General features: G+C 40.6%; 1 protein-coding gene across 3 annotated transcripts in view; it reads left to right on the forward strand.

The window, feature by feature from the left end:
- gpc6a (glypican 6a) overlaps positions 1-24,447 on the forward strand; it is a 162,076-nt gene that overhangs the window by 99,995 nt on the left and 37,634 nt on the right. For all 3 annotated transcript variants that reach the window (XM_004543317.5, XM_004543318.5, XM_004543319.5), the window contains exons 5-6: positions 16,181-16,311; positions 18,184-18,327. In XM_004543317.5, coding sequence (XP_004543374.2) covers positions 16,181-16,311; positions 18,184-18,327 — 275 coding nt within the window. The remainder of the gene's footprint in view (positions 1-16,180; positions 16,312-18,183; positions 18,328-24,447) is intronic.

A 24,447-nucleotide genomic window follows, 5' to 3' on the forward strand; every position in this document is an offset into this window, starting at 1 on the left:
AAGTGATAGTAGAAGGTTGAGGCTTATCGTCACAAACACGAGTGTTACCATGAATGTCTTTAAGGAAGGATGATGAATATTACATAACATGTGCATGTCAGTTTATCCTGTCATACTTCAAATAAAGCACAAATGTGTCACTTTACTGTGAAACACAACTGCAGAACCCTAATGTGTAATCATTGGCATGTCTGTATGTTCTCATCCTCTCAGCTCTTCAAAGGCAGATCAATGAGCCCTGTGGGCAAAGATTATTCCATGGCTTTTTCCCAGTCAGTCTTGTAAGGCCCTCATATGTCATCTGCCTCGTGTTTATTTTATGTTAAAATTTAGCATTGCACCTCTACAACACGGCGGAACTGAGAGTTTAAACAGGAAGATCAAAAATTCTGTACATATGTTTGTATTTTCACAGCCACTCCCACATCATGAATGCTTAGCAGGTGCTGACTAGCAATTATGTGCTGTGATCGAACAAGAAATGAAAGGAGACAGCAGGTGCACTGTTGTATTTAGGTGAGCCATTCCGCCACTGAACAAAGCCAGCATGGTTTGTCAAAAAAAGCAAAGCATATAAACAGCGATCCCCGAGTGCAGTGACGCAGTGATTTGCCCCTGACACTTCTTTCCATATTAAAGTGGCAGCATTGTTGTTTATGATTATGGAACTGTTTACTGGCCATGTTTACTATGTCAACCAAAAGACTTGTTCAAAGGGAGCGATCTAACTCGGGAATTCTTCATTCATTCATCACGATTACAACCAAAACATGAAGTTGTGAATAAATTTAGGTTAATCATATCCGTTTGCCACCACTTTGTGATATATTTGTCGACTAGAATTTAGAGTAAACAATCTACGTGCTGTTTTTGTGACACCTTTCATGATGAGCTCAGGCATGTGGAGAAAGACAGCTTCGCGACATCAGCTTGGAGTGTTTGTGTGCAGACACTTTCTGCAGTTTGCACCAGCGGATGGTGAAAGTTATTCTTTACATTTTCATCACTGCAACCCTGAATCACTAGGCAGGCATATATTTATGGGTACTGTGTAGCATTGTGTTCATCGTTTTTAGTACAGCTGAATAGTCCCTTCATTAATTCATATTAATTCCTGATGGGCAGTTGCTGCAAAAACAAACTATTAACAAATGATCACTGGAAACATACAGCGCTGTGAGAAAGTGTCTACCACCTTTGAATATCTGTCACACTTAAATGTTTTAAATCATCAAACAGAGTTTTATATTGCACAAAGATAACCTGAGTAAATATAAAATGCAGTTTTTTAAATGATGACTTCACTTATTAAGGACCTACCTACTTGACCCTGTGTGACAAAGTAATTTGTCCCTAAATTTAATAACTGGTTGTAGCAACCTTGGCAGCAGAAGTTGCCATCAAGCACTTGTGATAGCTGGCAATGAGGCCACTCTTCTTTGGAGAAATTTTTTTAATTCAGCCCCGTTGTACGGTTTTTAAGCATGAACGGCTGTTTAAGGTCACCCTAAAGCCACGGTTCCCAAACTTTTTTTTGCTAGGCCCCCCTTTGTTTAATATGGAGACCCGGAAGGGACATGGGAGATTAAAAAAAATTAAGATGAACTTTTGTGAGATCTTGCAAAGAAAAGTAATTCTGTCGGGGAGACCTACCTTGTCACTTGTGCAGGTGAAGCCAAAGGCTACACAGTCATCATATTTTCTTGTATTTTGCTTGGAAGGAAGTTGGTTTGGAAACATATTTGGCGATGCTTCATCTTCTGCTTTGCATTTGTGTGGGAGCCCTGTCTGGCGGGCCCCCCACTTTGGGAATCTCTGCACTAAAGCATCTAAGTCTCATTTAAGTCCAGACTTTGACTCGGCCTCTCAAACAGCTTTATTTTGTTTTTTTTTAGCCACTGAGAGGTGGATTGGTGTGTTTCACATTATTGTCCCATTGCACAGCTCAAATACAGATGAGCTTCAGGGTAGAAACTGATGGTCGGACGTACTGAATGCAGAATTTATGGTCCCATCGATTTCTGGAGTTCGTCCACGTCCTAAATCAGCAAAGCAGTCACACACTATCACACTACCACTGCCATGTTTAACTGTTGGTATGATGTTCTTTTTTTTAAATGCTGTGCAAAGTTTTACACCAGATGTAACGAGACTCAAACCTTCCAAAAACTTTAGCTTTTGTCTCGACAGTCCAAAGAATATTTTGCCACAAGTCTCGTGGTTCAAATATAAGATGATCCTTTGTGTTCGTTCTGGGCAACAGTGGTTTTCTCTTTGAAACCAGTGGATGCCATTTTTGTCCAGTCTTTTTCTTATTGTTGAATCATGAACCTTAACTTGGAAAAGTAACACAAGTTCTTTACATTTTGTTCAGGGTTCAAGGTTCTCTATTTGTCACATGCATAGTTATACAAGTATAACACACAGTGAAATGACACGCTACTCGACATGTGCAAAAATGGGGGGTTCTGTACAATGGGGGGGGGGGGGGGGGGGGGGGGGGGGGGTTCTGAATTCTGTACATTAATACAGCGAGTGCAGAATTATTAGGCAAGTTGTATTTTTGAGGAATAATTTTATTATTGAACAACAACCATGTTCTCAATGAACCCAAAAAACTCATTAATATCAAAGCTGAATGTTTTTGGAAGTAGTTTTTAGTTTGTTTTTAGTTTTAGCTATTTTAGGGGGATATCTGTGTGTGCAGGTGACTATTACTGTGCATAATTATTAGGCAACTAAACAAAAAACAAATATATACCCATTTCAATTATTTATTTTTACCAGTGAAACCAATATAACATCTCCGCATTCACAAATATACATTTCTGACATTCAAAAACAAAACAAAAACAAATCAGCGACCAATATAGCCATCTTTCTTTGCAAGGACACTCAAAAGCCTGCCATCCATGGATTCTGTCAGTGTTTTGATCTGTTCACCATCAACATTGCGTGCAGCAGCAACCACAGCCTCCCAGACACTGTTCAGAGAGGTGTACTGTTTTCCCTCCTTGTAAATCTCACATTTGATGATGGACCACAGGTTCTCAATGGGGTTCAGATCAGGTGAACAAGGTGGCCATGTCATTAGTTTCTCTTCTTTTATACCCTTTCTTGCCAGCCACGCTGTGGAGTACTTGGACGCGTGTGATGGAGCATTGTCCTGCATGAAAATCATGTTTTTCTTGAAGGATGCAGACTTCTTCCTGTACCACTGCTTGAAGAAGGTGTCTTCCAGAAACTGGCAGTAGGACTGGGAGTTGAGCTTGACTCCATCCTCAACCCGAAAAGGCCCCACAAGCTCATCTTTGATGATACCAGCCCAAACCAGTACTCCACCTCCACCTTGCTGGCGTCTGAGTCGGACTGGAGCTCTCTGCCCTTTACCAATCCAGCCACGGGCCCATCCATCTGGCCCATCAAGACTCACTCTCATTTCATCAGTCCATAAAACCTTAGAAAAACCAGTCTTGAGATATTTCTTGGCCCAGTCTTGACGTTTCAGCTTGTGTGTCTTGTTCAGTGGTGGTCGTCTTTCAGCCTTTCTTACCTTGGCCATGTCTCTGAGTATTGCACACCTTGTGCTTTTGGGCACTCCAGTGATGTTGCAGCTCTGAAATATGGCCAAACTGGTGGCAAGTGGCATCCTGGCAGCTGCACGCTTGACTTTTCTCAGTTCATGGGCAGTTATTTGGCGCCTTGGTTTTTCCACACGCTTCTTGCGACCCTGTTGACTATTTTGAATGAAACGCTTGATTGTTCAATGATCACGCTTCAGAAGCTTTGCAATTTTGAGACTGCTGCATCCCTCTGCAAGATATCTCACTATTTTTGACTTTTCTGAGCCCGTCAAGTCCTTCTTTTGACCCATTTTGCCAAAGGAAAGGAAGTTGCCTAATAATTATGCACACCTGATATAGGGTGTTGATGTCATTAGACCACACCCCTTCTCTTTACAGAGATGCACATCACCTAATATGCTTAATTGGTAGTAGGCTTTTGAGTCTATACAGCTTGGAGTAAGACAACATGCATGAAGAGGATGATGCGGACAAAATACTCATTTGCCTAATAATCAGAGATGGGCAGTAACGCGTTACTTGTAACGCGTTACTGTAATCTGATTACTTTTTTCAAGTAACGAGTAAAGTAAGGGATTACTATTGCAAAATCAGTAATTAGATTACCGTTACTTTCCCGTAGGAACGCTGCGTTACTGCGTTACTAAAACCGTGATTTTTTTTGCGAGAATGTCTCATGACAGTGACGTAAGCAAGTGCGACGTTGGTGACAGCAGCTGTGTGCAGATCAACAATGGATAATATATCGAGTGCGGGAGAGAGTATGAGCGTGCAGCGTTTAAAGCGTGGAAGTACTGACCTTACTTTGAGTTTGATTCCATAAAAAGTGACAAAAACATTAGCGTCCATCGTGCGTGGGAAGAAAACTTATTTTTACAGCGAAAAAAACCCCTAAACTTCCGAGCAAGCACCGAGTAGCTAAGACGTAATGGGAAACTCACAGAGACACTCGCGCGGATTCTTCAACTGACCGCAGCACACCTGCACCAGGGTAACCCTCCGCCTACCCTGCTCCTGCTTTACAGGTGAAAATAGAGCAAAAGGACCGCTGAGTCTTTGACTTTATTTATTTTCTGCTGTGTTTTACTTGCATCTGTTTGAAAGAGTGAGTGAAAACACAAAAAATATTTTATTTTATGTGCTGGAATGTGTAGAAAATAGGTTTAAATGTTAAACTAATTTATTCAAGTCAGAGAATGTTGCATATAATTAAATGTTTTGCTTGATGCATAAAGTTAAAAGATTAAAACTGATAAAACAAGTTAAAAAAAGAGACTTTTCCATTTGATTACATTTTGTATGATGGATTATGTAGAAAAAGTAGAATTGGGCTGAAAGATCTATCACTTTATCACCTCTTCAGGTTGTAAATCGTGTTTTTAAAAAGTAACTAAGTAACTAAGTAACTAAGTAATTAATTACTTTTGAAAATAAGTAATCAGTAAAGTAACGGGATTACTTTTTTGGGGGAGTAATCAGTAATTAGTTACTGATTACTTTTTTCAAGTAACTTGACCAACACTGCTAATAATTCTGCATTCCCTGTATGAATAGACATCTGACTATTTTACAGGATAGACAATATAAACCTATTTAAAATTAAAGTTAAAGTTAAAGGAATTTGGAATGTACATTGTGCCTTGGTTTAGAGTGTCTGGAAGAGAGTCCTGTCTCAGTCAATTATAGATGATGTGAGAGGGCGGGTGTTCAGGGTTCTTCTGTGACCTCCTGGTTGAGTCGTCAGTGTGTTCTTGGAGTAATTGTGGCCGACCATTCATGGAAAGATTCACCACTGCGTTTTCACCATTTGTGGATAATGGCTCTCACCATAGTTCACTCCAAAGCTTAGAAATGGCTTTGTAACCCTTTCCAGCCTGATAGATGTCAATAACTTTGTTTCTTAGCTGTTTCTTTAGATCGTAACATGTTGTGTTGCTTATTGAGGTCTTTTATTCAGCCATTGTGGAAGTAATCAAGCCTGGGTATAAAACTGACCCCAGCTTTCCAAAATATGTAGTTAATCAGTCAATTTATGATTTAACAAGGGCTACAACAATATGTAGACTAAATGTAAAGAATCTCCGCTTTACTTGTTTATTATAAACTATTGCAGCACCCTAATATGTGTTAGTAAACTCATCTTTACTTTACAAAATAAAATCTACATCTCATTCTTAGTTGGGACAGTGATATTGTTTTAATCCCTATAGAGTAGGAGTAGGTCACACATGAATAGAAGGGATGAATGGCCTGAAGGGATCATTTCCGTACATTTGACTTGACACTCCTCCCACCGACTCCAGAGCAGTCATGCACAGCCCAGTGAGCTGTCCCTTTTTTTTTTTCACTTGGGCCAGTCTGGCTTATGTGGTGTGAAAAAGTCCAATATGTTCCACCAATTAAACCAGAGTGTGATTCAAGGGGTAGTCAATGAATAAGAAGAGAAATCATTATGAACAAGTCCCATTTTAACATAGATTTTTTTTCAGTAATTTAACTAACCCAGGTGAATCTCATTTGTGCTGCTACCTATAAAGGCTTAAAAATGTCACAGTATCACATGTAAAGAAACACAGAAAAATCAAAATGTGTGTTTTCCTGAACTCACACATTAAATTGTGAACGCAGTGTAGAAGGGAACAGTGTCGTGTTTCGTCATTTATTAGTTCAGTGTCCTAAAATTATTAATTTGTGGTTTGTTTGTTTGTTTGTTTTAATGAAACCAGAGAACACATGCTGTGTATATTATACCAGATCTTAAACTTATTGATGATGTCTGGAAAAAATGCCCTTCTTGTTTAAAATAACAAAAATAAAAAAGATTCAGTTTAATCTACCAGTGAAAAAATAAACTTACGCCCAAATCCATTTTTAAAGTTATTAAAAGTTATTAATAATTGTGCTAATTATTACTACAATTCTTTATTTTTTGCTTCTCAACATTCTCAGCTTCTCATCATAGTGGCTGATTTTCACAAATTCATCCACGACCGCTGTGTGTACCGAGGGACTCTGCAGGTAGTTTGCTGGAGTCTTTCCAAATCCCACAGAGTGACAAAAAAGGGAGAGTTTTCTGCTAGAAAATCACCGAGCAAGCTGCCTGAAGCAAAGTTGGCACCATGCAGGAAGCAATAAATAACCATGCCAATACAGCCCACTGTGTCTATCAATGGATAGATGGATGAATAGTAGTACAAATCAATTGTTCATTTGTTAGAAAAATTATATATTTTTTTATTTACTAAAACTAAGGCCAAATTACAGAAGATCCCTATCAGATAATTGCAGTAGCAAAAAAAAACCCTTTATAAAACAATTTATGAAGAAAAATTAGTTTTTGTCATTGCCAGAAATCTCAGGATATCAAAAAGAGTAAAGCAGAAACAGAAATGACTGCAAATCTCTTTGTGTTTCTACTTTTGGGACCTTTGCATTCAAAGGCATTTTGAAGTTACCCGGGGAGGTGTTCCCTGCCAAAACATTTGGATGTAAATCACATATTTCTACAACTTTGTTTAAACATTTGTTCATAATGTGAATCTGGTGGTCAGTAGACGGGAAAATGTCCCCACGAATGAAATCTGAATAACATAAAAGTCAACATTGTCTTTGTTGTCTCGAAGCCTTGAAATTGCATTTCCAGAAAGAAATCACTTACTGAACCATTTTCAATAAAGTCCAGATCCTGGCCGCATTTAAAGTTAACTTTCAGGACTTTTCTTTTCTTTTCTTTGCTGCACAGTCTTGATGACCCTACCCTGTGTCGCAGTGGTATGTTTGATGGTGTGGTGATACTAATAGTACTTTTCAAATTATAGGAGGTAAGCAGCTCAGTGCAAATTCATATCATTCACATAACCATAAACAGTGCTAAAACCAAACAATGCCCTGGATGGATGGATGGATGGATGGATGGATGGATGGATGGATGGATGGATGGATGGATGGATGGATGGATGGATGGATGGATGTCACATTATATTACAATTTTCGTACCAGCTCTACGACCCAGTACCATGGCACTGGATGGATTAGTTGACTATACTAAAGGCCTTTTCTTTACTCTAGGGTGTCTCTTTACAGTCATCTAAATGTGTGATCTAACAGCAGTGATTGTGCTGCCACAATCACACAGCAGCTCTGTTTGGTAAATGAAAGGCATTAAGCAGACTATTGTAGAATAACTTCCAAAGCCTGTGCGCTTCAAAGAAAAGCCAATGACGGCGAGTTATCTTATCAGTGGCTGCACTCATCATCTGGTTTTTAAATACCTAATGTTTTGATTATTTAAGTTGTGCAGCCGTGAATCCGTGAAGCCAGTAAGTGTGGCCATCACTATACCCAGTCCTTTTCCCCCCATTTGCCACAACTTTCACAACTTCATGCTCGTGTATAATCTGCTACAGTATATGATGATGCAGGTTTAGGATGTACCAAGTAGGGGTACCAGTGAAAACAGAACTAGAAATAGACCCCATATTTAGCTTTAAATGTATGCAGATCACCTACAGACTATATTATAATTATATATTATAATAATTTTTTTTTCTATTTAAGGTCCTGTTTCAACACAACCAACTCTGGTCACAGAATGACTTCCATTGATTAGATTCACAAAGTATTTGTGCTTAAACTCTGTATAAGTTGGGAAATGCAGAAGAATTGCAAACAGAATAGGTAGCAAGCTTCCCGTTATCCATTTAAACCTGACTAACTGGGTCTAGGACATGAAGCAAGCCAAAACACTTAGACTGCATGGCAGTGAAGGGTAGTGGTGTCAATGGTATCACTTAGAAACTAAACAAAACAATTAAAACAGTACATGAACTTTAATATCATTCACGGTTTCAAGATATATATTTTCTAAAGTTCTTGTATTTTATATTTTATCAGAAGTCATTTAAGCATGTACAACTAACCCCCTCTTAACAGTTCATATGGTTGACTCATACTCGCAATCCATCAAATATTCATTAAGCTATATGAAAAATAGGCTGTCAGAACTCCACTGAGGATATCATTTAGGTCTTTGAGTCTTTTATGGAATGGGTAACAGAATTGCTGCCAATTTTCCATCTACTCTCACTGAATTCCACCGAGGCATTTTGTTTTTTTTTTTTGCAAAAGCATTAGAGAAGTACTCTGCTAAACATAGGCAGCTGAAGACTTCACAGGACTGAAGCTGGTCCCCTGCAATGACCTCCAGCCAGCTCCTGATGGAACTCTAACCAAGCATCACGCCCAATTTGAGACTACAGAGTAAACAAACAGGAGCGCTTTTCAAAGGCACAGGCACTAACAGAGCGAAGAGGGAGACTATCTGCGTCTGTATTCACTCAGTACGCTTTAAAAGTGAGGGCCTGGCATACAGTAGACAACATAGAACACAGACATGTTTGTTCGAATGGTAAATAATTTCCAGTACAAATTATAAACTGAATGCATACACTATATGGACTTATATAGACGCCTCCCCTTTTCCCATCAAAATCAAAGCTCTAGTTTTACCCATGAAAAGTAACATTTTAGTCATTAAGTTTAGCATCCTTAAAAGACTCATAATAAATTCAGATTTAACACTCATACTCAATGAATCCCCCATTGTCTGTCAAAATCTGAACTTTGGCGTCTGAGATGCTGCAAATGCCCTTTGAGTGTGCTGCCTGTGAGTCTGATTTCTCTTCTTAAACAAGCAAAATGTCAAAGGAAAAAATAACCAATCTGAAACGTTTATTAACAACTTCATAAGTTAAACTCTTCAAGCTAATGAGGCCCTTTTCAGATAGTTATTGCATCAGCAAACAATTACATAGTAATCAGGGCAGAATACTACGGAGCCCCGCAGGGGACATGGGAGAAAAAAAAATTAAGACGCACTTTTGCGAGATCTCGCAAAACTATCTCGGGATCTCGCAAAACGTTTGCAAGATCTCGCAAAACAAACTCGGGATCTCGCAAAACTTTTAGCCGCATTCTTCGGACGCCTGCTCGAAGCACGATGTGCCGGGAAAGCAGTGTTCCTCCCGGTCGAGACCTCCCGTTAGCTCAAAGCTAACGGGAGAAGAATGCGGCTGAAACTTTTGCGAGATCTCGCAAAACTTTTGCGAGATCCCGAATTTGTTTTGCGAGATCCTGAGTTTGTTTTGCGAGATCTCGCAAAACTTTTGCGAGATCCCGAGTTTGTTTTACGAGATCCCGAGTTAGTTTTGCGAGATCTCGCAAAAGTTTTGTGAGATCCTGAGTTAGTTCGTCTTAATTTTTTTTTCTCCCATGTCCCCTGCGGGGCTCCGTAGAATACATAGTATATGTAAAGAATATTAACATACAATGGTTAAAATATAAAATGTAACATAAAAACAGAAATATTAAGTGAAACTTGTAACGCATTACTTGTAACGCATTACTTGTAATGCATTACTTGTAACGCGTTACTGTAATCCGATTACTTTTTCCGAGTAACGAGTAAAGTAAGGGAATACTATTGCAAAAACGGTAATTAGATTACCGTTACTTTCCCATAGGAACGCTGCGTTACTGCGTTACTAAAACCGTGAATTTTTGCGAGAATGTCTCATGACAATGACGTTAGCAAGTGCGACGTTGTGACAACAGCTGTGTGCAGATCAACAGTGGATAATATATCGAGTGCAGAGAGAGTATGAGCGTGCAGCGTTTAAAGCGTGGAAGTACTGACCTTACTTTGAGTTTGACTCCATAAAAAGTGACAAAAACATTAGTGTCCGTTGTGCGTGGGAAGAAAATTTCTTTTTACAGCGAAAAACACCCCCTAAACTTCCAAGCAAGCACCGAGTGCGCTACGACGTAATGGGAAACTCACAGAGAAACTCGCGGATTCTTCCACACCTGCACCAGGGTAAACCTCCGCCTGCTCCAGTCCTGCTTTACAGGTGAAAATAGAGCAACAGGACCGCTGAGTCTTTGACTTTATTTATTTTCTGCTGTGTTTTACTTGCATCTATTTGAAAGACTGAGTGTAAACACACAAAAAAAATATTTTATGTGCTGGAATGTGCAGAAAATAGGTTTAAATATTAAACAAATTTCTTCCAGTCAGAGAATGGTGCATATAATTACATTTTTGCTTGATGCATAAAGTTAAAAGATTAAAAATAATAAAACAAGTTTTAAAAAGAGACTTTTCCATTGGATTACATTTTGTATGATGGATTATGCAGAAAAAGTAGAACTGGGCTGAAAGATCTATCGCTTTATCACCTATTCAGGTTGTAAATCGTGTTTTTAAAAAGTAACTAAGTAACTAAGTAATTAATTACTTTTGAAAATAAGTAATCAGTAATGTAATGGGATTACTTTTTGGGGGAAGTAATCAGTAATTAGTTACTGATTACTTTTTTCAAGTAACTTGACCAACACTGTTCAGCACTAGTAACCAGAAACATAATGTCATGTTGATAAATGTCTTTGTTAATCTTTCTCTGACTTTATTTTGTAAAGGTATCTGGTTTTATTTAAATACTAGAGATTTTACAGTTTAAAAAAAACATGTGGAAAACCTGTCAAAGTTAAAGACAGAGATTGGGATCTTGTTTCTTCAGGTCTTTGTCATTCGCAGATAGTCAGATCACTGTGTAGTCCACAGTTTTGTCTGTGCTTGATTGCAGGGATATTGTTTATATGCACGCTTCGACCACCTTGAAGCCGCTTGACTCTGTGTATCACCGGGCGTTGCAATTTAGCACAGGTGATTAATTTCTTACTCACCATTGTATCTTACATGAAAAAGTGGAATGGTCCTCCCTAATGAATAAAAGCAGGCAACCTTGCATGAGGTTTATTTACAAGGCCCTACTGCATAGATTGTCAATGTCAGGTCCCAGGAGGTTTTAGCATTAGCTGTACTTGAAATGAAAATGAATTACTTTATACTACTTTATATTTTCCTGCCTACAAATGGAGACTACAAAAGAACTACAAAGCTACATTCTCCTATTTCATTGGAGCATTTTAAAAGGTCATATATATTTATCTGCAGCTACTCTTGAATATATGTTTCTTAATTTGTGATCACATATAAGGTCATTTCATTATGTGGTTGTATGTCTTTGTACACAGGTCTCCCCTGAAAAAGAGCTCTCGATCTCAAACAGAGAAAAAGTTTAAATGAAGGATGTAATAATAACAGTGATGTTACATATTAATGTTACACTTTTTTCTTTTGAATAGGCTGTGTTGCAGCATGGCAGCTGCACAGCCCTACTAGACCTGAGAGCTGTTACAGCTTAATTTGTTAATTGTTAATACCAGGTTAGTGATTTAATCTTTGTTTTTAATAGACCCCTCTCGAAAAAGGTTAGTACTCCCTCATCTGTACTCATCTGTCTCCGAAATCACTCCTCTTAGTCAAGCGGGTGAGCTTAATATCCTGCCCTGTCAATTGCCACTGAGAGAAGGGGGATTTTATATTTTTTAAATCTCATGATAGCCACTCGGAAATGCTGGCCTGAAGGCAGGAGCTAAACACATTCCACAATGGCTGGTCAGGACAGTCTTGAATGGTATTGGCTTTCCTCAGTGCCTCTGTGCTGCACTGTAATTGCAAGAGCTGTAGCTGACTTACCCCAACGATCTTATTTGTCAATTTTACAAGACCCCTAAGCTTTTCTTTAGTGAACAAGGTGAAGTTTCCACACAAGGCTAAAATGCATAATATTAAAACCGAGATTATGCAGTTCAATCTCAGGAAAAGTTCCTTAGAGCAGTCACTGGGGGATAAAGAGCTCAGTTTTGACTCTTGGGTAATGGTTTTATATTCTTTCTTTTACCAACAATCAGTGACTATTGATTTGGTTTAACAACAATAACAACTTTCTGACCATTAGAAAGTAATTTCAGTTGCCTAAACATAATCATGCCTGAACCACAGGGGTGTCCGATTAGCACGCACTCAAAAATCATGCTGACAAATGACCTGCTTTGCCATTTAGACATAAGAGCCTCTTGCCCTGATTTTTTTGGAGTGCTCAGTAGTTTGAAACTACTGAGCTGTTTTGAAACTGCATTTGCAAACTTGCACTGCAACAACAAAACATCAGCAGTGATGGGAGAGTGGCAGACAATGTACCGATGCAGTGATGCTTTATTACAGTTTCCTTACTGTTAACAGATTCCACACAAAACCCCAAAAAAACAACATCATACTCAAATGACAAGTATTGTCTCTGCAGACTTCCATTGTCGTTGTGTCACCAACTGATACGTTGCTCAGTTATGATAAACTTGGGCATTGTGTGTAATTTTGAGAGGAGCCCACACACTGCAGCTGGCTACTGTAAACATGTTTGCATCATATCTGTTAGTTGATGTTAAACGATAACACGGCTTTTTCAAAAAGCACAGTTTTTTTAACCTAAAGCTGTGGAGCCATATTCACTAAATAATTTGTTGTCAGCAGAAGCAGTTTTCGATGTTGTTTAAGCATTTTATATTGCATACAGTCATTTAGGCCTGATTTAAGTGGCCATGCAAGAGGATGAAGTTCTGCTTTTTGGCAGCGTCGTTGCAGGCTTCGCCCCCTCAGGCTTCAGACCTAGAGGCTACTTATCACTCCGTGCCAGAACTCTGGTTATAATCACATCTATTTAATGACTTACACATTTGATTCAAACATTACTGAAGACTCAGTGGAGCCAGAACAGTGTTTCTTCTGCCCTTTGGGCTAAATAGGCTTTTCCTGATTTGTTCACATCCCTGCAAATGTCACTGCACAGAGATAGACATCTCCTTGATATCTCTACCCTTCCATTTAACCAGTGCTATACCCACAGACGAGACTTTTAATTACTTTTTGAGAGACAGGACAGTGTATTATCAAACACATTATTTTCACCTCAGACATCTCCCAGCCCGACTCAATCAATAGTACCATTCTTCTGTATGAACATATTAATATCACAGTCTTATAATGAAAATGAAAAGTGTCAGGTTCGGTGGGTAATCTGTTTTAGGTATCGATTCGTGCCGAGAGTCGTCCAAGGTCACGGCCCCTGCTTTATGTATGTATGTATGTATGTGTATATAGGTGTGTGTGCACATAAAAACACACACACACACTTGCACATGCCTACCAGTGGGTATATTTAGCTCTTTAAGCAACGCTCTCCAGCTTCTTAAATTGTTGATCTATTTGCCCTTGCCTTTTCTCGCAGTTAACTCCTCTCCCCTTACCTTTTCTTCTTCATGACTCAGCCTCTCTGGTGTGCTCTTCCTATATTCAGTTATGTCACTGAACATTTGCAAATTAACCTAATGATTCATTTCTTACAGCAGCAGAATATTGTTAGAGCTTGGCATCTAGGCTCATCACTCTGCACAAATAGTCTATGTATAAAATTGGGAAGTGATGAGCAAATATTGCCCAGAGCCTACAGGTGGTAGAGGGTCCAAAACAACAGCGCGCAGATGCACGGCACAAGAACCAATGACATGTCAGAAAGAGAGATGGCGACATTTTTATGCCTTTGTAAAACACTGAAATGGGAAATTGGGTGTTTTTGGTGTGTTGTGAGAAGGATCTATGGTTTTGACCCTGTTATTTATATTTCCAGAGCGTCACCACCTTCTTTTAAAAAGGAAAAATTGTAATATAGGGCTGTCAAAAGATAATTAAGCTTCTGGGAACTCTAGACCGACCTGTGGTACAGGCATTATTCTCACCTATGCAGGTGTCCAAGCTCTGCAGCAAACCTGGATAAGATAAAGGTGCTGTCTCAAAAGCTAAGATAAGAAATTATTTAACTAAACCATTTTTTTTTTAAAGATTGCTCAAAGACTTCAAATTCCAAGATACAGTTTTGGCAGCATGATACTAAAGTCACTGTACAGCAGGAAACCTCCCTGGATAAACACGACTGCCAAAGACTTAATGAAAGCAAGAACAAAGAATCTGCAGAGTATAAGAAGAACACTAAACAAGCAAGGACTTTGTCAAGGAAATATTACATAGCTATATTTTTCAGCTGGAAGGTTTCATCGGGGTTTTGAAATAAAATACAAACACAGACACTTAAGTAACACAAGCCATGACACCGATGATTTATAGGTGTGTTGCTGGAAAAGAGAGCAGGCTACAAAATTCACATGGGAAATCAAAACTGTGAACATCTACCAGATGTAGCAGAGTATCTGTCTTCACAGCGAAACACGCGAGAATCAAAACACTGCTAAAGTGCCTTAAGACTCTTTGTTTTGTTTGCAAGCAGGGACTTCATGACGGCACTTTTGCTGCACAATTTTACCGAGTAAAACAAAACACAAGCTGACTTAAATGTGGACGAAAGTAACAGATCAGCCTGTAGATTGAAGGATTCTGTTAACAGAGTGACGAGACTAAAGTGGAACTGTTTGGATCCATGAATCAAGATGTCATGTTGTTTAAAAAGAGACAATCCACTGAAGAAGAATGTGTTGGCTTAGGTCCCAAGATGATTGGTAATCAGTTCATTAATCATTCCTGGTGCATCATTCAGTAGCCACCGGAGTCTCAAGAGATGTTATTCACTGAAAATATTCTGACACATTTAAAGAAAAGAAGATGCAGCAATTAAATTAAGACAAGCGGCATGTTTTGGCAGCTGAGTATTTTGTTTTTGCTTAAAATTCATGATCATACCCTATGTCGTATGATGTTTTTCTGGGGGAAAAAACAGGCACAGAGCCTGCCAGTGTTTGTGAATATGTGTGGGTTTGGTTTTGTTTTTTTAAATTATATGTTATTTACTTTGCTGTATATGTCATTACTATATTTTCATCCTTTTTTAGTCATAAAACTAGATTAAAGTCGTGGCAGATGGTTGCTCCTCCCTGGTTCTGCTGGAGGCTTCTTCCTGTTAAAAGGGAGTTTTTCCTTTCCACTGTCGCCCAGCGCTTGCTCGTAGGGTCTCATAGGTCTAAACCTTACAATATAAACCACCTTGAACTGACTGTTGTTGTGATTTGGCGCTATATAAATAAAATTGAATGAATTGAATTAAAAAGTGGAAAAAAAAATCTATAATTAAAAGTCAACATTTAGATGTTGGTTTGGCAGTGCTGGATTAAACTCTTTTGACTTTTACACCAAGTTTGATTCATATGTGAGAAGTAAAGCTAGTTGGTTAAGGTCAGGCATCAAAAAACATCATTGTTTGGGTAAAAATCTTTGCCAGTCTTTTTAAACGTTGTTGTCATAGTTGCCATGATGATGCTTCCCTCTTTCCTCTACAAAAAAAACTTCTGACTTTAATATTTCCTACTGAACTGTATCGCATGTCGCTGAACATGAAAAGGCTGATTCATTTGCAAGTAGTTTTACTTATTTTCTACCTGATGTACTATTTCAACCTACAAAAACAATGGAAATTGTAATTTTTGGTTGTCAAGACAATCTCGAGACAGTTGTTTGCCCTGTTGTTTAAATCAGTGTTGCAGTCGCAGAGCTTAATACTTTGAGGGTTTTGTGCTGAAAGCTGATAATACTCAAATGCAATGTTAACATACTGATACTCACTCATAATGGAGAACCAATCCATTTGTGTTAAATATTTCTAAACTGACATGTGTCCTCTGTGTTTTGACAGATGCCATGCTGCTGGTGGCAGACAGGCTGGAAGGCCCCTCCAATATTGAAGCAGTTATACAACCAATTGACATCAAGATCTCTGACGCTATCATGACTATGCAGGACAACAGCATGCAAGTGTCAGCCAAGGTACTGTATCCTGAAGAAGCTGTGCTGACTTTGTTGAATTTGTGCTGAAAACAGTGTTCACACACACACAATATCTGACCTGATAAACAGTGTGTACATTTTTAAGTAGTGTAAAACCACAAGCAACATAAAAAATTCCCTTGTCTAATATCTCATCCAGGAAATAATGAGCATAATAACTGGACTATATTAGCAGTCCTCAACTTCTCATCTCATTGTCCCTTTTTATTTTGTTATTCATATGAATCTGCATGATTCAGCAGAAATATGTCAATCTGTGCAATGTAAATGCAACATATATTTGGAACCCTGTGACAAGCTTTTACACATAACACAGTCTCCTAAACATCACAATTGTATTCGCATATCTAAAATTTGGGACAGGACATATTAACGTTTTCGCTGCTAATTCTGTCTTTGTCCTCTTTAGACTTCATATTGTAAATTGGTCTTTGGCACATTTTAAATATGAAGTGGCACAATTAGGATATTATCACACAGTGGATGGTTTTTCACTGCCTTTCTTGTCAAAAGGCAGCTTTTTCACTTCATCATTGTTATTCTGATGGTTACGTGTGGCCCATCTCCATGCCAGAGTTACAAAAGTCACTGTGAATTAGCCGTCACATTGTCTCCCATATCAAACAGCTGTCAATGTCCAACTTAACCCCTTGTCAATGCGCTTGACGTCTCACTTCTCTGAGGCTGTGCTTGGCTGACAGATTGGTGTCAGATTATAATCTTTCACATTTTGACCATTTCCCTGAGTTGTCTTGTTCTTCGTTTACTGCTCCTCAAACCTGTTGAAAAACATTTTGCTTGTGCGATGTACAAGATATTGGAAGCGTAATCATGGTGAAGAATTGCTAAATATTAGAAAAAAGCAGTCTCTTGTCATGACAGCCATCTAATACATTAGGGTGCTCCATCACTACTGAGCCAGGGGCCAGTAAACGTGCCAGGGATGAATGCTAATGAGCTGTGCTGTTTGGAGGTGTCTTGTTTGGGCCTTTAAAGCAATCTGCTGTTCATATGAACCTCTATGAGCCACACACTGATTAATGCGAGATTCCAGTGGTGAATCTGCACTTCTCAAAGCATAAACAACTGAACTTTTGTTTGTTAAATTTAAGAACTTTCCTTTTAAAAAAGCCAATGTGTGTGCGGGTTTACATTGTTCCCGGGTAGTTACTTTCTCTGTATCGCTCAGCCATGTAACACTAAATATTACAAAATGCTACAATTCTGCATTTTCCTCTCCCAAAAGTTTTCCTATTTGCAGTTTAGAATAAAATTAGCCTATTACTTTTATCTCTTCTGTACGCTGACAGCTTCATTTCAGTTGTAGTTTGTGATAACGTGGATGCAAAACAAGGATGCGACACAGAATCCTGGTCAGATGTCAGATTTTCTTAATTTTATATCTCGCTAGGACGACTGAGTAACAACATATCAAGGGTTAATTCCTTTTCTCCCAACAATATCACACTTCATTTAAAAAGAGACTCATCACTGATAGACAGTATTGGTTCCAGGACGGCTCTCTACAGTTTGGCTGTCTCAAATCACAGAGCAGAAATGGTGCTGAGAGCAAATTGACAGAGGGAGAAATATCAGTGGTAGAGCAAAGTACAAGTTTTGTGGGATCAAAATGGATGTGTAATCTACAAAGTAACAGACTCAGCCCTGGCTCAGTGCAGTTTTGTGCATCCTCTGAATGCTGACAACTAAATTATTTATCACTGCAAAGTTCGCTGTCATTATTATGGGGAAATATTGCATTATTATTACAAAACTGGGCAGTTTATCCTCTTTTCCCTGGCGTCTGCCTTTTCTCTGCGGTAACTTTGTGTACCTCTCTTCTGTTTTTAGGTCTTTCAAGGGTGTGGCCAACCAAAGCCATCAGGAATAGGCAGGTCTGTGCGGGGCATCTCAGATGTGTTCAGTGGGCGTTTCAGGCCCTACACCCCTGAGGAGAGGCCAACCACTGCAGCTGGAACAAGCCTGGATAGACTGGTATGCACCGAGACTAGATAATTTCGCCAGTACTGTAAACCTGGATTGAAAAATGCAGTTATAAAAATTAAATGAAATAATAATTACCTTTGTGATATAAACAGCTCCAGAGATGACTGAAAGATGAAATAATTTATGTGGAAGAACTGATCCATTCCTAAAGCAAACCTCGAATACAAAGCCTTGACTTTAAAGCCTAACTCATGCGGTGCTAATGCATGATGATTTCCAGTAAAGAAGTCAGGATTCTGCCAACAAAGGATGCAGAACACGCTTCCTTTCTCACATTTTTCAAAAGCTCAACTGATTTCCACTGTACAGAAGTGGAGTGTTTTTGAAATTTTATTGGCAGAGGCAGACTCGGTGGTGGCATGCTGAGTTTAAGGTCGACTTACTGGGGCTCATGTCAAAAGGCCAGAAAAAATAGAGGCTTGTTCATATAGTCCATATAGCCCCCAGGTGCTGTGTGACTTCCACTGCTGCTGTACTCGGACTTAAAATATTTCTGTTCTTTCACTCACTGCTGATGGTTACAGAGAAAAATCACAACAGCACACGCTTTTTCAACACAAGCTGGACATGTTGTTTAATACATATTCCTCGTGAGCATGAGAGAAGGGTAAAGCCCAAGCCTTATCCCAAAATGTGCAAAATGTTCAAAATCAAATCAAATCAAATCACTTTTATTGTCACATCACATGTGCAGGCACACTGGCACAGCACATGCGAGTGAAATTCTTGTGTGCGAGCCCCACAAGCAACAGAGATGTGCAAACACAACAACACAAACGAGCAAAATACAAGAATGGCCAACCTGAAACTAATAAATATATGTACAATATATAATAGTGTATGCATTTCTGGATGTGTATACTAAATATTTTCCTACGTGTGTGTGTGTGTGTGTGTGTGTGTGTGTGTGTGTGTGTGTGTGTGTGTGTATACACATTTTTACAAATTAAATAGTAAAAAAATAAAAAAAAAATAAAAATAATAATAATAATAATAATAAAATATATAAAAATATACAGAGTTGAGACATGTGCAAAACAGTGGCATTACTGTACAGTATGGAGTGCATAATGTTAAAGTTCCAGTAGTGAAGCTGAGGTGTCTATGACGTGTTCAGCAGTCTGATGGCCTGATGGAAAAAGCTGTCTCTCAGTCTGCTGGTTCGGGACCGGATGCTGCAGAACCTCCTTCCTGATGGAAGCAGTCTGAACAGTTTATGGCTGGGGTGACTGGAGTCCTTGATGATCCTCCCCGCTTTCCTCAGGCACCGCTTCCTGTAGATGTCTTGGAGGGAGGGAAGCTCACCTCCAATTATCCGTACAGAGCACCGCACTACTCGCTGGAGAGCTTTGCAGTTGTAGGCGGTGCTGTTGCCATACCAGGTGGTGATGCATCCAGTGAGGATGCTCTCAATGGCACAGTGATAGAAGGTCCTGAGGATGCGGGGGCTCATGCCGAATCTTTTCAGTCTCCTGAGAAAGAAGAGGCGCTGCTGCGCCTTCTTCACTGTTTTGTTTGTGTGTACTGACCACGTAAGATCCTCAGCCAGATGTACTCCAAGGAACCGGAAGCTGCTCACTCTCGCCACAGCAGCGCCGTTGATGGTGATGGGGGTGTGTACTTCTCTGCACCTCCGGAAGTCCACTATCAACTCCTTTGTCTTTGCGACGTTGAGTGTGAGATGGTTGTCTTGACACCAGTGGGTCAGGGCGCTGACCTCCTCCCTGTAAGCCGTCTCATCACCGTTGGTGATAAGACCCACCACTGTAGTGTCGTCCGCAAACTTCACAATGATGTTGGAGCTGTTAGTGGCTGTGCAGTCGTAGGTGTAGAGTGAGTACAGGAGAGGGCTCAGTACACACCCCTGTGGAGCACCAGTGTTCAGTGTGATGGGGGATGAGGTGATGCTGCCCAGTCTGACCACCTGGCGTCTGTCAGACAGGAAGCTAAGGATCCAGCTGCAGAGGGAGCTGCTCAGTCCTAGATCCTGCAGTTTCCTGTCCAGCTTCGAGGGAACGATGGTATTGAATGCTGAGCTGTAATCTACAAACAGCATCCTCACATACGTGTCTCTCTTCTCCAGGTGTGACAGGGCAGTGTGTAGTGTCAGGGCTATGGCATCATCAGTGGACCTGTTGTGGCGGTATGCAAACTGTAGAGGGTCCAGTGAGTCGGGTAGTGCAGAGCAGATGAAGTCCCTGACCAGCTTCTCGAAGCATTTGCTTACGATGGGGGTCAGGGCTACAGGTCGCCAGTCGTTCAATGAGGAGATGGTGGAGGATTTGGGTACAGGGACGATGGTGGCCATTTTGAAGCAGGCTGGGACTACAGACAGAGAGAGGGAAAGGTTGAAGATGTGCGTGAACACTCCAGCCAGCTGAGCCGCGCATGACCTGAGGACGCGGCCGGGAATCCCGTCCGGACCAGTAGCTTTGCGTGCGTTCACCTTCCTGAAGCACTTCCGCACATCCTCCTCAGACACAGTGTGCGCACTGACGTCATCCGCGGTGCGCACACTGTCCGGTCTCATGGTGTTCGCTGTGTCGAATCTAGCGTAGAATACGTTTAGATCCTCACACAGAGAGGCCGTGGTCTGCGGTGTGCTGGTTTTCCCTCTAAAGTCTGTGATCGTGTTTAGTCCCTGCCACATACTCCGAGGGTTGTCAAACTGTTGCTCCACCCTGTCCCTGTACTCACGTTTGGCTGCTTTGATCGTCTTCCGGAGTTGGTAATGTGCGTGTTTGTAGTCCGATGTGTTCGCGGAGGCAAAGGCGGTGTTCCGTGCCGCCAGTGCCGCGCGAACATCTCCGTTAATCCAGGGTTTTTGATTTGGGAAGGATTTGACTGTTCTGGATGGGACGACATCTTCCACGCATTTCCTGATAAATCCACAGACTGAGTCTGTGTATTCATCAATGTCTCTGGCGGCCACGTGAAACATTTCCCAGTCCGCGTGATCAAAACAGTCCCGCAGCGCAGACTCCGATTGGTCCGTCCAACAGTGCACCGCCCTCCGGGTTGGAGCTTCCTGTTTCAGCTTCTGCCTGTAGGCGGGCAGGAGCAGGATGGAGCAGTGATCTGATTGGCCGAATGGGGCGCGGGGGAGGGCTTTGTACGCATCCCGGAAAGAGGTGTAACAGTGGTCGAGTAGCCGGTTTCCACGTGTGTTGAAAAGGATGTGTTGATGGAGTTTTGGTGAGACTTTCTTCAGGTTTCCCTTATTAAAGTCTCCGGCTGTGATAAACGCTGCCTCTGGGTGTGCGGTTTCCTCGCTGCTGATCGCGCTGTACAGTTCCCTGAGTGCACGGTCAGTGTCGGCTTGTGGGGGAATGTAAACAGCCGTAATAATCACTGCTGTAAATTCCCTCGGTAGCCAGAATGGCCGGCACTTAATCATCAGGTACTCCAGGTCCGGTGAGCAGAAGGATTTGACCGGGTGCACGTTCGCATAATCACACCAGCTGTTGTTGATCATGAAACACACACCACCGCCTCTGCTTTTCCCAGTAAGATCCTGTGACCTGTCCGCGCAGTGCACAGAGAACCCCGGCAGTTGTATTGCGGAGTCCGGTACTTTGTCCGATAGCCAGGTTTCTGTGAGGCAGATCACGCAGCAGTCCCGCATCTCTCGCTGGAATGAGATCCGTGCCCGAAGCTCGCACAGCTTGTTCTCCAGAGACTGCATATTAGCCAGTAATAAACTGGGTAACGGTGGTCTGTAAGTGCGCCGTCTCAGTCGAACCAGAACGCCAGATCTTCTCCCTCTGCGTCGGCGTTTGCGGCCTCCAGGGCCAGAGAACAAAGGCGTCTCAGGTGAGATGAATGGGGGGTCTGCAAACGGAGCGTCCGTGTTGCAAAACTTGAACTCCGGAAAGTTATAAGAAAGACCGTCTTTTATGTCCAGTAAGGTTTGTCGGTCGTACACAAGGAGACAAGTGCTGCTCGTGAAAAAATAAAGGAAAAGTAAAATTAAACACAGAAGAAAGCCGTTGCTTGGGGGAGCTCGCGACGAGGCTGCCATACTCGGCGCCATCTTGAACAACAGCGTACAAAAGATTCAACATCCACCCACCAAACGTCAGAATGATGAAAAAATGCTAAGACATTAATTGAGGCTACAAAAAAGGTCTGCGGAGCCCCCTGATGCTACTGAGGCACATTGTGTAGGAGGCTGTCAACGTCAAGCTTCGCTATAGAGCTGCGCAGAAGCCCATAAGTTGATACGATGTTAAACCGGGCCTCACAGCCCACGACTCCTCATCTTTTCCCCTGTTGCTACAAAATATGTGCTGCTGTCATGTAGCAGCAAAAGCGATGCACCTGATATTAACTAAGCTGTGTGTGTTTCATGTCAAGCTGACTTATTCTTATGGATATGACACACTTGCATGAGTAGGCATGCCTAACATAAAGCACTGTGGCCATAAAGAGATAGACATGCTAAGGAACAATCCTCCTTCATGTTGTTTACACCAAATTCTGGCCCTGCCGTCTGAACGTCTCAGCAGAAATGGAGACTCATCAGACCAGGTGGCATTTTTCCAGTCTTCTGTGGCACCAGGTGTGGTTTTCTGCTGCTGTAGGTTTGATGTGTTGTGCATTCAGAGACACCTTTCTCCATACGTTGGCTGTAACGAGTATTTATTCGAGTTGCTGTTGCCTTCCTATCAACTTGAAGCAGTCTAGCCACTCTACTCTGACCTCTGGCATCAACAAGGCATAGAACTGCATCTTACTGGATATTTTCTCGTTTTTGACTGTTGTCTGTAAACTATAGAGATAGTTCTGGGGAGGGGGGGATCCCAGGAGATGAGCAGTTTCTGAAATACTCAGACTAGCCTGTCTGGCACCAGCAACCATGCCACGTTCAAAACACATTTCTTCCCAATTCTGATGCTCAGTTGGACTCATCTGTATATCCCTAAATGCATTGCATTGTTGCTTTGTGACCTTCTGATTAGATAGTTGTGTTATTCTTTAACACAAGTTGAAAAGGTGTACCTAATGAGTGGATATATTTTATTGTTTTTTACTCATAAAAGTCTGAAATTGTTACTATTCCTGCTGTTTAACACGATATGGCCTTCTACCAAATCTTTAATGAATATGTTATGTTTCTCAACAGTTACTGCTTTAAGTAAATTCAGTTAAAAGACAATTGTGAAGTAATACTAACAGAATATCAGCTGAAGTGTGCACTCACACAGGCTAGAAAATAGCTCCTTATGCTGTGAATTTTTCCTCTCGCCAATCCATTTAGACGATTTTTTTTTTTATGTAATCCTCACTCCAACAAGTAAATCCGTTTATTAAACACAGTATTGTCTTTTAAAATAAAAGGTACATTTTATAATCTTCAACTGTGCAAGTTGTTCCATGGGATTAAAATGGAAAAAAGGAAGGAGCAGAGACGTGATTACAGGCAGCAGAGAGTCTCCATAAGTAGTCTTTACTCCAAAAATAGCTGTAATTGTTAGGAATACCACAGTGACTGTATAAAAGATGTCCAGAACCTTTAAAGTGTTATTCTTGAACACTCCGTATCTTTACACTCAGGCCTCATTTGAAAATTAGAACCAAATCCACTTTTTTCTGATTCATAACATGCACATTAAAATGTGTGGGAAAAATCTAAAAGGCAAAAGTGCATTTAGAGAAAACCCACTGGTTTCACTATCTTTAATAATGTATGCTTACATGCACTCCAGCCTGCTGCTTGCAAAAGATTTGAAAAGTTGTTCCAAGAAGTGGGAACTGGGTAGCTCAGGAAAACATATCTAACCCGTTCTTCAATGTACTTGCATCTCACTGTGTAAATTTATTAGGTGTGTTATGTGTAATACTTACAGTACAAATACATGTGAAACACTGAAGTATTAAAAAGTTGGCGTACTTTGCTAAACTGATTGTATTGCATTGCTTGAAACAACCACTGTCATTAGACCACTTCAGCCTGCGTTCCCACATTAGGCTGCTGTTTGTATGCAGGTGGTGATCTGTGCATTGATCAGACTTGATAGCAGCTGATTTCACACTGGAAAATGTATTGTGAATAAAATGGTTTGAGGTACTCAATCTCATAGGCTGGTGAATAGAATATTTTAGCAG

Source organism: Maylandia zebra, linkage group LG1 (assembly GCF_041146795.1).
Source record: "Maylandia zebra isolate NMK-2024a linkage group LG1, Mzebra_GT3a, whole genome shotgun sequence".
NCBI classification, from domain to species: Eukaryota; Metazoa; Chordata; class Actinopteri; order Cichliformes; family Cichlidae; genus Maylandia; species Maylandia zebra.